We start from the raw sequence: 12,767 nt of genomic DNA on the forward strand, positions 1-12,767 counted from the left end.
CGGGGAAATCGATGATGGAGTGAGCATTTTACCAAACAGAAACAGCGGAAGGCGGGCGTTTGGGGTGGGTGGGAGCTCCTTCAGAAAGGGGTTCAGGAGCCAATCAAGAAAGGAAGCTGCCGGCCAATAGGCTGAGATAAGACAAGTGTGGGCAAGACCATATCAGCCAACTAGGAAGGGGTGCAATTGCTGTGTTACTCTACCTTTTTGTGACGCACCGGTTTGAGCACCTTGTGTGATTGAAGGATTTGAAGAGCAGACCGAGGTCGGGAAGAGTACTTGCGCGCCTTGCTTCCTGTTAATCAGCGAAGGCGCTGAGCGGGGACAACCAACCTGAATCTCCCTACAAGATGGTGTAGCTCTGCATCTTGTCACGTGATTTTGGTTTCAAGATGGCGGCGGCGGCGGCATCTGGGTTGGCGACTGAGGCGGATGAGTTCGAGGACGCACCTGACGTGGAGCCGCTGGAGCCGACACTGAGCAACATTATCGAGCAGCGGAGCCTGAAATGGATTTTCGTCGGAGGGAAGGGTGGCGTTGGCAAGACCACCTGCAGGTGAGTTGGTCGGGGAGATGTCGTTGGGAGGGATGGCAGACATTGCTGCCTCCGCCTTTCTCTCTCCTTGGCAGCTGCTGCTGTGCCTTTTTAGGAGCTGTGTGACAGGCAGAAACCCAGCAAACGCAGCTTTCATATCGCTGAACCTTTGCTGGCAAAAGCTCTACCTGTTGAACGTCCGCATCTCATTAAGCTATGGAGAATAGTGTCTTATTAGGCAAGCGAATTGTATGCAACTTCATGCCACTGTACGTAAATATCATGGGATTTGGGGCACCCTGCTTCAGATGCGAGACTGGATGAAACTAAGTAGAAGCATAGGGGTTGGGTGCCTTCCTTTTTCAGATTCATATTTTGACAGTCATTTATGCCTTCTTAATCTCAAGGCTAAGTATTTGAAGCTGCTTTTATGTGTGGTTGTCCTTGATGACTGAAAGCTTCATTTAGAGCAGAATGCACTTTCAGACAAATTCTGAAGAATGTAATTGTTCTGGTACTTGGACTGAGAACACTCATTGCCTTCCAGGTATAGCTTTATCTTGTAAACCCCCAAATGGCTTGGATTAACTTAATTTGTAGCTTGCCTACTTCCTTGTGCAACTCTGCCAACAATACCTTCTTGATTATATTAGCCTTGCTGTTGTGGAATAACCTTGCAGTGGTAGGTTTCCCATTGTGCAATGCCTTTTCTTCATAAAGATTTTTAAAATTGTAGATCAGAACTTAGAACACAAGTATTAGAGGCTATTAAATTTTGGCTGGTGTGTGTTGGATTTTGATGTCTAGGGTTAAACCTTTTAACGTGTGGGCTTTCAATATATTCTAGATTTACTTTGTGGTGACTCATAAGAAACTCATTAATATATTATTTGGCCTGGTTTTTTTGCGGGGTGGGGGGGTGGAGGTAACCTGTCTTGAAAGAGAGGGGTATCACAAGTTAAATAGCTGAAGCTGTCATTTACTCAGGAGTGAGCTGTTTTGCTAAGCTAATGTGCATATGATTTGGCTGCTTCTGAGTAGCTGCTTGTCTGTGACAAGTAAGCACCTCCATAGAGGAGCAAAGTTGGAAGTCTTTGGATCATAATCTCTTAAGGTAGACAAATCCGAACAGACCTATTAAGAGTGTGATAGCTGAAGAGCTTATGTTCTATGTTTGTATGTATTTCCTTTTGTGATGTTAATAACTGCACATTGCTTTACTTCCTGAATCTAGCTGCAGCCTGGCTGTGCAGCTGTCCAAAGTGCGGGAGAGTGTCCTCATCATCTCCACCGATCCTGCTCATAACATATCAGATGCTTTCGACCAGAAATTTTCAAAAGTCCCCACCAAAGTAAAGGGCTATGATAACCTTTTTGCCATGGTGAGTGTTCCTCTGAAGGGACTGGGTAGTATTGAGCAAAAAAATATGGTTCTTATTACATATAGGAAAAGATCAGGCAGGGGTGAAAACATTCTTTTTTCTGACCTTGCTCTTTCACACTGAATAGATTATGATATGTAGCAATAAGGCAAGTAAACCAACTGAATTTTTCCTCCAAAATTTCTGTGTCCTGGACTGTGAGGAGATGATGGTATATTTTGTTTAACTGGTTTCTCTTCACTGTATTTTAAGAGATGTGACTAATGTAGTGGTTTGTAACCTCGAGAATTTATCTGTAACTGTTTAAAGCAGTTTTTTAGAATGGCTGAATGACTTTGTTTTTGCTTTATGAAAAGTGGTGCTGATCCTTCTATTTATTTCACAGGAGATTGATCCCAGCCTAGGTGTGGCTGAACTTCCAGATGAGTTCTTTGAGGAGGATAACATGCTGAGTATGGGCAAGAAGATGATGCAAGAGGCTATGAGTGCCTTTCCTGGCATTGATGAGGCCATGAGCTATGCAGAAGTTATGCGGTAAGAACTGTGGCCTGGATCATCAAGCCTTCTAACCTTTTCTAGCCTGTGGGAGGCTTATTTATTTATTATTTCATAAAATTTATACACTGCTTGACTGTGGGTTAAAAAACAAACAAACCTTAAAGCGGTTTTTGGGTTAAGAAGCAGAAGGACCAGACTTCAAAGGTATTTTACTGGGTTCACCATTATGAAGTTTGGGTTAGCCAGAGGTATCCCAATCCGAATGGTTTAGCCATTAGGATAGTCCAGCATAGTAACTGAGTATGTTTTGCACAAGGTTATTGTATTATTTGTGGTTTGTATCCAATTAAGTAGGCTCCCTGTAGTAGTAGTAATAATAATAATAATAATTAATAATAATAATTTTATTTATTTATTTATATGCTGTCCATCTGACTTGGGTTACCCCAGCCACTCTGGGTGGCTTCCAACAAATAGAAAAGCGCAATAAAACATTAAATACTTTACTATACAGGGTCAGTGTTAGAAACAGAGATATGAAAGCTAGGAGCTAAATGGCACCTTAAACCTAGGTTATGGGCGCAAAAACAGAATGTGTGATACCTTCAGGTACAGGGCGGTATAGAAAATAAATAATAATAATACTACACTTTTTAAATAACAGAAATACAAATCTGAAAATGAATGAACTGCAGCTGAAGTATTATGTTCATTTTTCACATGATCTAGTCCTTCCCCTGCCCATCCCTCTAATATTCTTAAGAGGGTCTCTTCTCAAGTCTTCAAAGAGTAGCTGGAAGTGGGGAGGCAGAAAAAGGTCCTCCTTTCCTTCTACTCTGTAGTTTTAATCTGAAATCTTAGGCACAGTATTGTGCCCAGATCTCAGAAACTGCTCACCCTAATGAAATTCCCTGTCGCAAAATGTGCCTAGAACAATGGGAGTTCTGAACACTGTACGGGGCTGACTTCAGTTGTTGTTTAAATAAGTAGGCTCACCTAAGCTAGCCATGACCATTAATTTCAATGACTCTAATCTGAGTATGGCTAATATTGGATTCAACCTTTTGTGATTTATGCATCATTTATTGCACTGGACAAATTTGTGCACCAAAGTACCATAACATCTGTTGTTGCACGACATGGATTCCACATACAAAGTTTTCTTTCACAGAGCAAAGAAAGCACTAGCATTAAGTGAACCTTAAAGTGTATATGTATACTGGGGAAGGTCAGTATAAAGAAAGAGGTGACTATTTATAACTGCTCCAGCTGATGGTTCTTTCTCTGGCCTGCACAGGTTGGTGAAAGGGATGAATTTCTCCGTGGTAGTGTTTGACACAGCACCCACTGGGCACACACTACGGTTGCTCAATTTCCCCACCATCGTGGAGCGGGGGCTAGGCCGCTTGATGCAGATAAAGAACCAGATCAGTCCCTTCATATCGCAGGTAAAATGGGAGAGGAGCCAGAAAAATGAGGCGTTCCTGGAAAGAAGACCATGCCAGACATCTTTTTTAAAAAAATTCCACCGTGTGGCATTTTGCAAGCTTTTGCATGGACCCTACTATTATTCTTGCAACACTCGGAAGCAACATGAAATAATCGATTTGATTTGTTGGGTTGCTTGCAGGACACAGTAGCACATATTGCCCTTGGAGTATTGGCTTTGTCACTCTGAGTTGAGCTGATAAGCAAGTTTTGCTTATTCCCTCCTCTGTTGCATGCAGGACATGTAGGGGTGACTTGTTGTCTGTTAATAGAAATCTCTCATTGCAACTCCCTCTCTGTTGTTCACTAGATGTGCAACATGCTTGGCCTGGGAGACATGAATGCTGACCAGCTGGCCTCCAAGCTGGAGGAGACCCTTCCTGTCATCCGCTCAGTCAGTGAGCAGTTCAAGGATCCGGCAAGTATTCTGCAAAGATGAGGGGTTTGGGGGGGTGATACTTCACTCTTGGCAAAGGTGAATTTGGAATGTATAGTAAGATGAAACATGCTTACATTTGTGACCGCTTCACTAGATTTAACATTAATTCAGTTAGCTATATTTATATACTTGTTTTTTATAATTTTGCAAAACTTTTAAAATTGTCTTCTCAAATGTAATATTCATTTTCAGTCCATTCAATAGTTGCAGTCTTCCAGATGATATTAGTTCATTAGAATGATCAGGCTAAAGATGACTTCTCTCATAGCATAATATTCTATCAAGTAATGAAAAAGAACACTGAAATGTAACTCATTAATGTTTGGAAGTAGCTAGAGATCAATTTCTGCTTAGTTTATTCCATGAAACAGCAACAAGGTCAGGTCAGGTCAAAATGAATGCTATTTAAATCTAGACAGGGGCCATGTTTGCATGTAATGATAAGCCAGACTTTCTTCCATTCTGTGCGCACGATAATCAGATTGAATACTTGGCTTCTTTCCTACATCTGAACCAGGAATCATGGTTTGTTGCTCTCTAATAAGCCATGAGTCATGGTTTGTTGCTCTCTAATATGCCATGATCAGCAAGTCAACAACAAACTATGTTCCATGATAGGGTGACTTCAGTTTCTCTCACACAGGCTGGGCATATTTGTGTTCCAGTCATGACAAGAAGGAAACAAACAAACAGAGTTCACCCATTACTACAGAATCTCATCCTTTGTATTTATAGAATCATATAATTGTAGAGCTGGAAGGGATCCTGAGTCATCCAGTCCAACGTCCTGCAATGCAGGAATTTCTTCTAAAGCATCCATGACAGATGACTGTCCAACCTCTGTTTTAAAACCTCCAGTGAAGGAGAGTCCACCACCTTCCAGTGGAAAGTTCTTCCTGATGTTTAGTCGGAATCTCCTTTCTTGTAACTTGAATTCATTGCTCCATCTTCCATGTGACAGCCCTTTACATATTTGAAGATATAAATGATATTATGATATATGGTAGTATGTCTCCGGTGCTAAATTTATCTAGAGGCCTCTGTGTTGCCACCCACAACTATTCTGTGGGAGAGTTTGCTCATTTGGCGATTTCTGGCTTTTTGGACTCTATGCCCTCTTTAAATGTGCAGAGCATGACCACTTCCAGTATACCCTTTCCTGTCCTCCTTATAGAATTTGAATTCTAAGATAACCACATCTCACTGGTTATCTCCATTCAACCAGGTTTCCATTATTCCAACAGCACATATGCTCTCTCTTTAAGATCGAGCACTCAAGCTCACAAATCTTGGCTCTTCCTGCAAGGAGCTTGTAATACAATTTTGACAGTAGGGGGAGTCCGTGGATGACTGCAAGCACATGTAGTAAACTTAAGTTTTATTTGTAGAGCAGGGTTATCGCTTGGTAATCCTTATTTACTGTCATTGTCCATTTGGCGTGTAGTTTGCTTGCCTCCAAAGTTCAGATGTCACAATAACCTAGGTTCTGGCTTATTTTGCAGCAGGAGCAGGGAAGGTGTGGAGCAATAAATATGCATGCTGCATATTTTAATTAAACCATAGTTTGTTCTAATATAATGTTCAAACCAGGCCAGGGCATCCAGATACTTTTCCTGATCTTTCCAACTGTAGCAGCGATCAGTTTGAAAATAGAATCTTCCAGTTATAGTGAAGTTGCTACGTGCCGAAAAGAATGAGACCTCAAGTGGGGATTTTCTGACCCAACTTGGATTGGGGCTGGATCAGGAAGACCTTGGGGGGGGGGGCAAGCATGTCACATACACAAGTCTCCATAGCACTGACAAGTCTACATTTTGCAAGTGTTTTCCATTCATGGCAGCTACTCTGCTAATGTACATTTACACTGACAGGAAACAGCTGGTACTGGCTGGAGTGATTTTTGGAATTGGTGGGGTGAGGAGTTCAACTCTGGTACAGTTGTACCTCAGAGGTCGAACGCCTTGCGAGATGAACATTTTGGCTCCCGAACTCTGCAAACCCAGAAATGATTGTTCCAGTTTGCGAATGTTCTTTGGAACCCAAACGTCCGGCACGGCTTCTGATTGGCTGCCGGAGCTTCCTGCAGCCAATCGGACGGAAGCCATACCTTGATTCCAGTACATTTTGAAAGTCAAACGGACTTCCAGAACGGATTTCGTTCGACTTCCAAGGTACGACTGTATTAGCATATTAGTTTATTCTTTATTAAGCCCACAGTGTGCTTCATTCAGATCCTGGGAGACCAACTAATATGTCTAAGCCAGTCAGTCACCCTGGTGGTATTTCTTTTTTTGCAGGGTTTGTGCTTTGTTTTCCTGAGTATTGGCTGTAGTTTCAGCGGGAAACCTAAAGAGATAGAAACATAAATCTTAAACAGTTGTTCAACTTGTGAATCTCAGCTAGTGGAAGCTATTGCATACTATTACTACACTGGTTCTTGTGCATTCTTATGTGACCAATGTGCTCCACGGCTGCTATAACAGCTGATATGGTAAAGGAGCAGGAATGAAGGGATTGCATGCCTCCTGGCTCTCTTTTTGCCCCAAAGGCATAGAAGAACATTGTGTTTCTCTTGCAAAATGTTGCAAATCTCATTGTGTTGTAAACTGCTCTAGTTATACCCCTGTGAACGTTACACTTTCTTACTAGACTCTTGCTCAGAGTAATTTATTTTTTTAAATTAAACTTTATAACATTTAATAAAGGAAGTGAAGTAAAAAATCGTGACAAAATGAGAAGCGGTGGGTAGCGGGGTCCCACCAGCTCACATTTTTTCTAGCTTAGAGGAATAATAATAATAAAGCTTTGTCTCCCAGCTGTTAGCTGAACAAACTTTCACCATTGGCCATATGGGCAGGTAGGGAGTTGTCGACAACAGATGAGTTATTTGATGCAGGAATGCTGCATTGGATCTTCATGTTTTGACTGAAGGATAGAATAGGCCAGCAGGCATCTCTAGTAATAGAAGCATTCCTTAACTTTTGAAAACATTATTTGCAAATCCAGGTGTGGCTATAATTGTCAGGACTTTTGCCTGCTACCCACCCTGTTTCTAATTGCTTGGAATGTATCTTGTAAAGATGGGCAAGGGTTTTGAAGGTAACAGGATGGGACATGACTTTAGGGAGCTATTTGTAGGGCACTGAGGTGGGCATGTCAGCCTTGTCCTTTGTATTGTTTGCATGTTAGAGTAGTTAAAGGCTGGGTTTCTGCATTTAATTGTCCATTTTGCTATGAATTATGCAAGTGTGGGTGTTCCTTAGGCAAAGTAAGTCTAGCAACAATCGGGCAGAGACAAAGAATTTAACCGTGCATCTAGCCACTTCGCTGGTCACCTCAAGTGAGCGATTGCCTTAAATGGCCAGGTGAATTTCCAGTCTTCTACTGGAGACTGGGGGCAGGATTCAGCTAATAAGTCCCACAAGTGGAAGCCCTAACAAATATTTGCCCTAATTCAACAGGGCTCCCCCCCCCTTGCAGCCCCAGAATTGCACATGGGGTGGAGAGAGGGGATTGTTCTGTCTGGCAGGCTGAAATGCTTGAGCTGGCAAAACATTTGCCATAGAGCTGCGTCGAATTCCTCCCTGTGTGCTATGGGTTGCTCCTGCCTTTAAGCTAAAACTCTTAAGGCTGGAAGAAGAGGCAGCCTCATAAACATATTCTAGTCACTCTTCGTTCCTTTCTGTCCTTCTAGTATGACGGAGTCCTGCCGTCATTAGATGGTGCTTAGCATAGAAAAAAGACACAATGAGGCAGCGAGTATTTTCATGAATGGTAAGAGCAGCTCCTTTCTCTGCCCTCTCCCGATTTATTCTCCTTTGTTCTCCCAGCCGCATGGCCGTTTGCCAATGTCTCACGTTACCTCATCCAGTCAAGGCTTTTATTACACCCATCACCATATAGGGAAACACTGCCCAGAGGAAACACAACTCCATTTAGGGTCAATACATCCTAATACATTGTAAGGCACAGAGTGCTGGTCAGCCGAGGTCAGGGGGCACCCTGCGGTATTTACAAGCCTCTGCCTTGGCTTTATGACTCCCACACTAGTAGGTGGAGGAACTGAAAGAATATGGGGGCTAGCAGCCTCTTTGGGTGCTTTCCCCCTTTGTCTGGTTCCTGGTGGAGCTACACTGGCTCCCAGTGGAGTACAGGATCAGGTTTAAGGTGCTGTTTTTAACCCTTAAATCCCTATACGGCCTAGGACCCTTGTACCTACGGGACCATCTCTCCTGGTATGTCCCACAGAGGACCTTACGGTCTGTAAATAACAACACCCTGAAGATTCTGGGCCCCAGGGAAATTAGACTGGCCTCGACCAGAGCCAGGGCCTTTTGGCCTGTGGCCTCGGCCTAGTGGGACGCTCTCACAAGAGACCAGGGCCCTGCAAGATTTGACATCCTTCCGCAGGGCCTGCAAGATGGAGCTGTTCCACCAGGCCTTTGGTCAGGGTTCAGTCTGACTCATTTTCTCTTTGTATAAGAACAAGCATGAAGGAGGTTTCCCAGCCCGCTCACAGGTCCTTATAATATCAGTAGAAACAGTTGGTCCTGGCGAGTATTAACCGCTTTCAGTTTTAACCTGAGGATTGTCATTTGTCCAGTTTTAATTTTAATTTATTTGAATTAATTTTGGGATGCATTTTAATCAATTGATTGCTTGTTTTTATGCATATTGTATTATTTATATGATGTTAGCTGCTCTGAGCCCGGCTCTAGCCGGGGAGGGCGGGGTACAAATAAAAAGTTGTTATTATTGTTGTTATCTGAGCTAAGAAACAAGGCAGGGTGCATAAGTGCTGTGTTTCCTTTTTCTGTGCCTATCCTAGATAAGCAAGGAAGTTACCAGCTGCCCAAGTGCCCTACACTAAACACTGCAGCCATTCTTCTCGACCATGCTGGTGAAAGGATAGTTCCAGATTCTGTAGACGTGATCTGTGTGCCTTCTGAACTTAACTGGAAAAGATGGGATTGCAATGGCTGATCCCCTGTACCCAGAGATAGACGTGACACATGGTGTGGACTATGTGAACAGGTGTTCAGGTGGCAGATAACCTGAGGACAAGTGGCCATATTGCTTCCTGAGGGGCAACAGCTTTTGTTGCTTTGCCCTCTGGCCTTATTCCTCTAAAAAAACCATGGTGGTGGAAGGAATGTAGAAGCTGAGAATTTAAGGTGGAAACAGGGACTGTGGGGGAGACAGCAGCACACAGGTGACTCCCAGGGATGGGAGACCAGCTCCTACAATTTTATTTGCATTTGTGAACTAATGGCACTTTATCCCCTCCCCAGGAACAAACAACATTCATCTGTGTTTGTATTGCTGAGTTCCTGTCCCTGTATGAAACAGAGCGGCTCATCCAGGAGTTGGCCAAGTGCAAGATCGACACGCACAATATCATAGTCAATCAGTTGGTCTTCCCTGACCCAGAGAAGCCCTGCAAGATGTGTGAGGCCCGGCACAAAATCCAGTCCAAATACCTTGACCAGGTATGGCTAGAGACTGTTCAGATTTTTCAGTGTCCATTTTGGGGAAGTGGCAGCAGTCAGGCACCAATCTAAGCCTGGGGATCTGCTTTACATTGATTTAGCCCACTGGTCCATCTTGTCTGGTCCTAATATTGTCTACTTGGACTGTTAAGGTCTCTGAGTTGCATACCTAACTTTATAACTCCCAGCCCTTTTGGTCAATATTACTTTAAACTTCTGAATGGTTGAAGTTTGCTATTCTACTTTTACCTTCAGCTTCAGAATTCCTGTCTCCCAGCATTCCCCTTTCCATTGCCACGGCAAGTGTTTAGCTTTTCTAGAGGGGTGCAAATATCCAGGTGAACAGTAGCCACTGGCAGTTTAAGAAATGGGTCCTGCAACTGTCTTGCTGTAGAAGGCAGGAAGCGGGTCTCCTCCATATGTGCTGCTCTTTGTGGAATCTGGCCTTCAGGTGGAAATGTGGAATTTTCCTCTTCTATAACTTTTATCTCTGTTCAGTCCAACCTCACTATTATTATTCTTTGAAAATGAAAGGGAATGTTTACTAGTAAACTGAGTAGTTTTTGTCCAGGGAAAATATGCAGACCTTCCCCAATGCCTCCACAGACAGGCTTCACTTTTCTCTGCCATTTTGTTGCTTCTGCTTCTTCTGTATTCCATTTTGCTTTTTCTACACTCTCCTCTTCTTTCCCTTTGAATGATTTTTGCAGCCTTTGTATCCATCCACCTCTTTCTAATCATGGTATCCTTTTTCTGTGACTTCCACCCTTGCCATCTCTTCATTCATTACTCAGCCTGAAAAGTTGTGGGGAAGTTTTACACATTTTTCTTGGGCCAAAACCTCCATCTCCCACTCCAGTTGTCCTATCGCCTCTTCAGTACTATGTACTCTGTTTTTCTTTCTGCCACTTGTGCCTTTTCCATGTGTCCTTCCTTCACTCAGTAAACCAAGGGATGGTTAATCTGTACCAGGTCTTCCAAGGGCCCAGCTGTAAAGCTGTTCAAAATTAGTTTAAGATTGCCATTAGACAGCAAGAGGATTACTTTTCTTAGTGCTGTTGCAAAGAGGGTCTTCCAAAGTCAACAGAGCACACTTTCCAACCAAGCAGGGAACTGCTGCTGAGATTCTTCCATCTTGATTCCCAAGAAGAAGTTTGTAATAGTCAGATGCTCCTTTTGATTTGTCTTTCTTTTCCTCCTCCAGATGGAAGACCTCTATGAAGACTTTCACATTGTAAAGCTGCCACTCTTGCCCCATGAAGTGCGAGGGGCTGATAAAGTCAACACCTTTTCAAGTCTGCTACTGGAGCCCTACAAGCCACCCAGTGCAAAATGAAACCCCTATGGACTGGCTCCCACTGATATCCCCTCTGTACCATTCCGTGCTTCCTCTTTCCCACCCCTTATCTGCTGGAACTCCTCCCCTTCCAGCAGCCTCTCTTCTACAGAAATTGTGTGGTTGAGAGGCTTGTGGTGGGGTTGGAAGAGGCAGAATTTGGTGTTCCCACTTGTTTCTGCCCTAATCCTGTTACTTAACATCTTGGAACATCCCAAAAGTGATCTACACCTTCCATCCCTTCTCCTCACATAACCAGCTAGCTAAATTAAACTTGGGTCACTTTTTGTTTCTCTTCCACTCTGACTTCTCCTTGGATCATGTCTCCAGCCATTCTGGCTGGAGTCCTAAGTCAGGTGCTATGATGACACAGAGACTGACATTCTTGCAGCACTAAGGCCATGGGAAGTATGTAAATAAACTGTAAGGGAAAGTAGTTTGCTGTTTTTCGTCTATCAGGCTGCCACTTTAATTTATGCTGGGGAATTTTCAGCAGGGGACAATTTCAAGTTCTGCAAGGGAAACTAAGAAGCATCTTGAAAATCTCCTGCTTAAGGTTGTGAAATGGGTCCAGAATGAAGATACTGTCTCACAAACAGGGATTGGAATAGAGATGTGGCGGTTGAAAAATATGCCCCCCTATGCTTTCTGAGCATATATATACATTCTAGTCCCCTGGAGTGTCAGTACTATCATAGCATATATGGTCCACAGTATGTGTATGTGTGTATATAGAGCAGTCTATGGCAGAGACAAAATTCTCCTAAGGGAAGGACTGTGACTCAATAGGAGAGCATCATTTTTGCATGGAGAAAGTACTAGGTTCGTTCCCCAGTATCCCCAGGTTTGGTTGGAAGATCTCTCTGAAATCCTAGAGAGCCACTGTCTGTCAGTGTAGACGGTCCTGAGCTAGATGGGCCAATAGTCTGACTCAGTATAAGGCAGCTTCCTGTGTTCCCAACTGCTGTTCATTGAACTGTTGTTGGGTTTTCTTTTTTCAAAAGTACAAGCGTACCTTGGAAGTAGAACAGAATCTGTTCCGGAAGTCTGTTCGACTTCCAAAATATTCAGAAACCAAAGTGCGGCTTCTGATTGGCTGCAGGAGCTTCCTGCAGCCAATCAGAAGCCCCGTTGGATGTTCAGCTTCCAAAAATAGTTCGCAAACCAGAACACTCACTTCCGGGTTTGCTGCATTCGGGAGCCGAAACGTTGGAGAACTAAGCTGTTCGAAAACCAAGGTAAAACTGTATCCCATTGTATGATCAAATGGATGGGAGCAAGCCTGACTGCCTGTTCTCATTTTAGAGGAAACTGGAAAATAAACTTGACTTAAAAATGCAATGGACCATTTAATGGGAGTATTATATGACCATGGGCAATGAGGTGGGTGAGCTAGCAAAGCATGGGCATGATCCACCATAACTACTTTGGTGCTTGGGGTGGCAGGCTCCCATTGCACCCTTGAATATTAGGCCTTCCTTAGCATGGCTGAACTCAGAGTAAATTGATTACCAGATAAGTAAAAGCTTTTCAACTCTGCATCTCAACATTCTAGGAATCTTAAAAAAATCACAACAAGTAGAGGCAGCTGAATTCTTTG

At 43.3% G+C, this 12,767-nt stretch overlaps 1 protein-coding gene across 1 annotated transcript; it reads left to right on the forward strand.

The window, feature by feature from the left end:
* The first annotated feature begins 388 nt into the window (after window positions 1-388).
* On the forward strand, window positions 389-12,508 carry GET3 (guided entry of tail-anchored proteins factor 3, ATPase). The gene is made up of 7 exons (XM_083718222.1): window positions 389-556; window positions 1,770-1,917; window positions 2,303-2,451; window positions 3,713-3,863; window positions 4,214-4,321; window positions 9,634-9,831; window positions 11,036-12,508. Exons 1-7 carry the CDS (start codon window positions 393-395, stop codon window positions 11,165-11,167), a joined length of 1,050 nt encoding a protein of 349 aa, XP_083574348.1. The 5' UTR covers window positions 389-392; the 3' UTR covers window positions 11,168-12,508.
* Window positions 12,509-12,767: the final 259 nt, after the last annotated feature.

The sequence above is a fragment of the Podarcis gaigeae genome (genome assembly GCF_964106915.1).
Source record: "Podarcis gaigeae genome assembly, chromosome: 2".
Lineage (NCBI taxonomy): Eukaryota > Metazoa > Chordata > Lepidosauria > Squamata > Lacertidae > Podarcis > Podarcis gaigeae.

Bases quoted from the DNA above. Each gene is read 5' to 3' on its own strand.
- GET3 (XM_083718222.1), top strand. From the start codon at position 393: ATGGCGGCGGCGGCGGCATCTGGGTTGGCGACTGAGGCGGATGAGTTC. The intron at 4,322-9,633 runs GCAAGTATTCTG...TCCCCTCCCCAG, and splicing joins GTGAGCAGTTCAAGGATCCG to GAACAAACAACATTCATCTG. The intron at 9,832-11,035 runs GTATGGCTAGAG...TTCCTCCTCCAG, and splicing joins AGTCCAAATACCTTGACCAG to ATGGAAGACCTCTATGAAGA.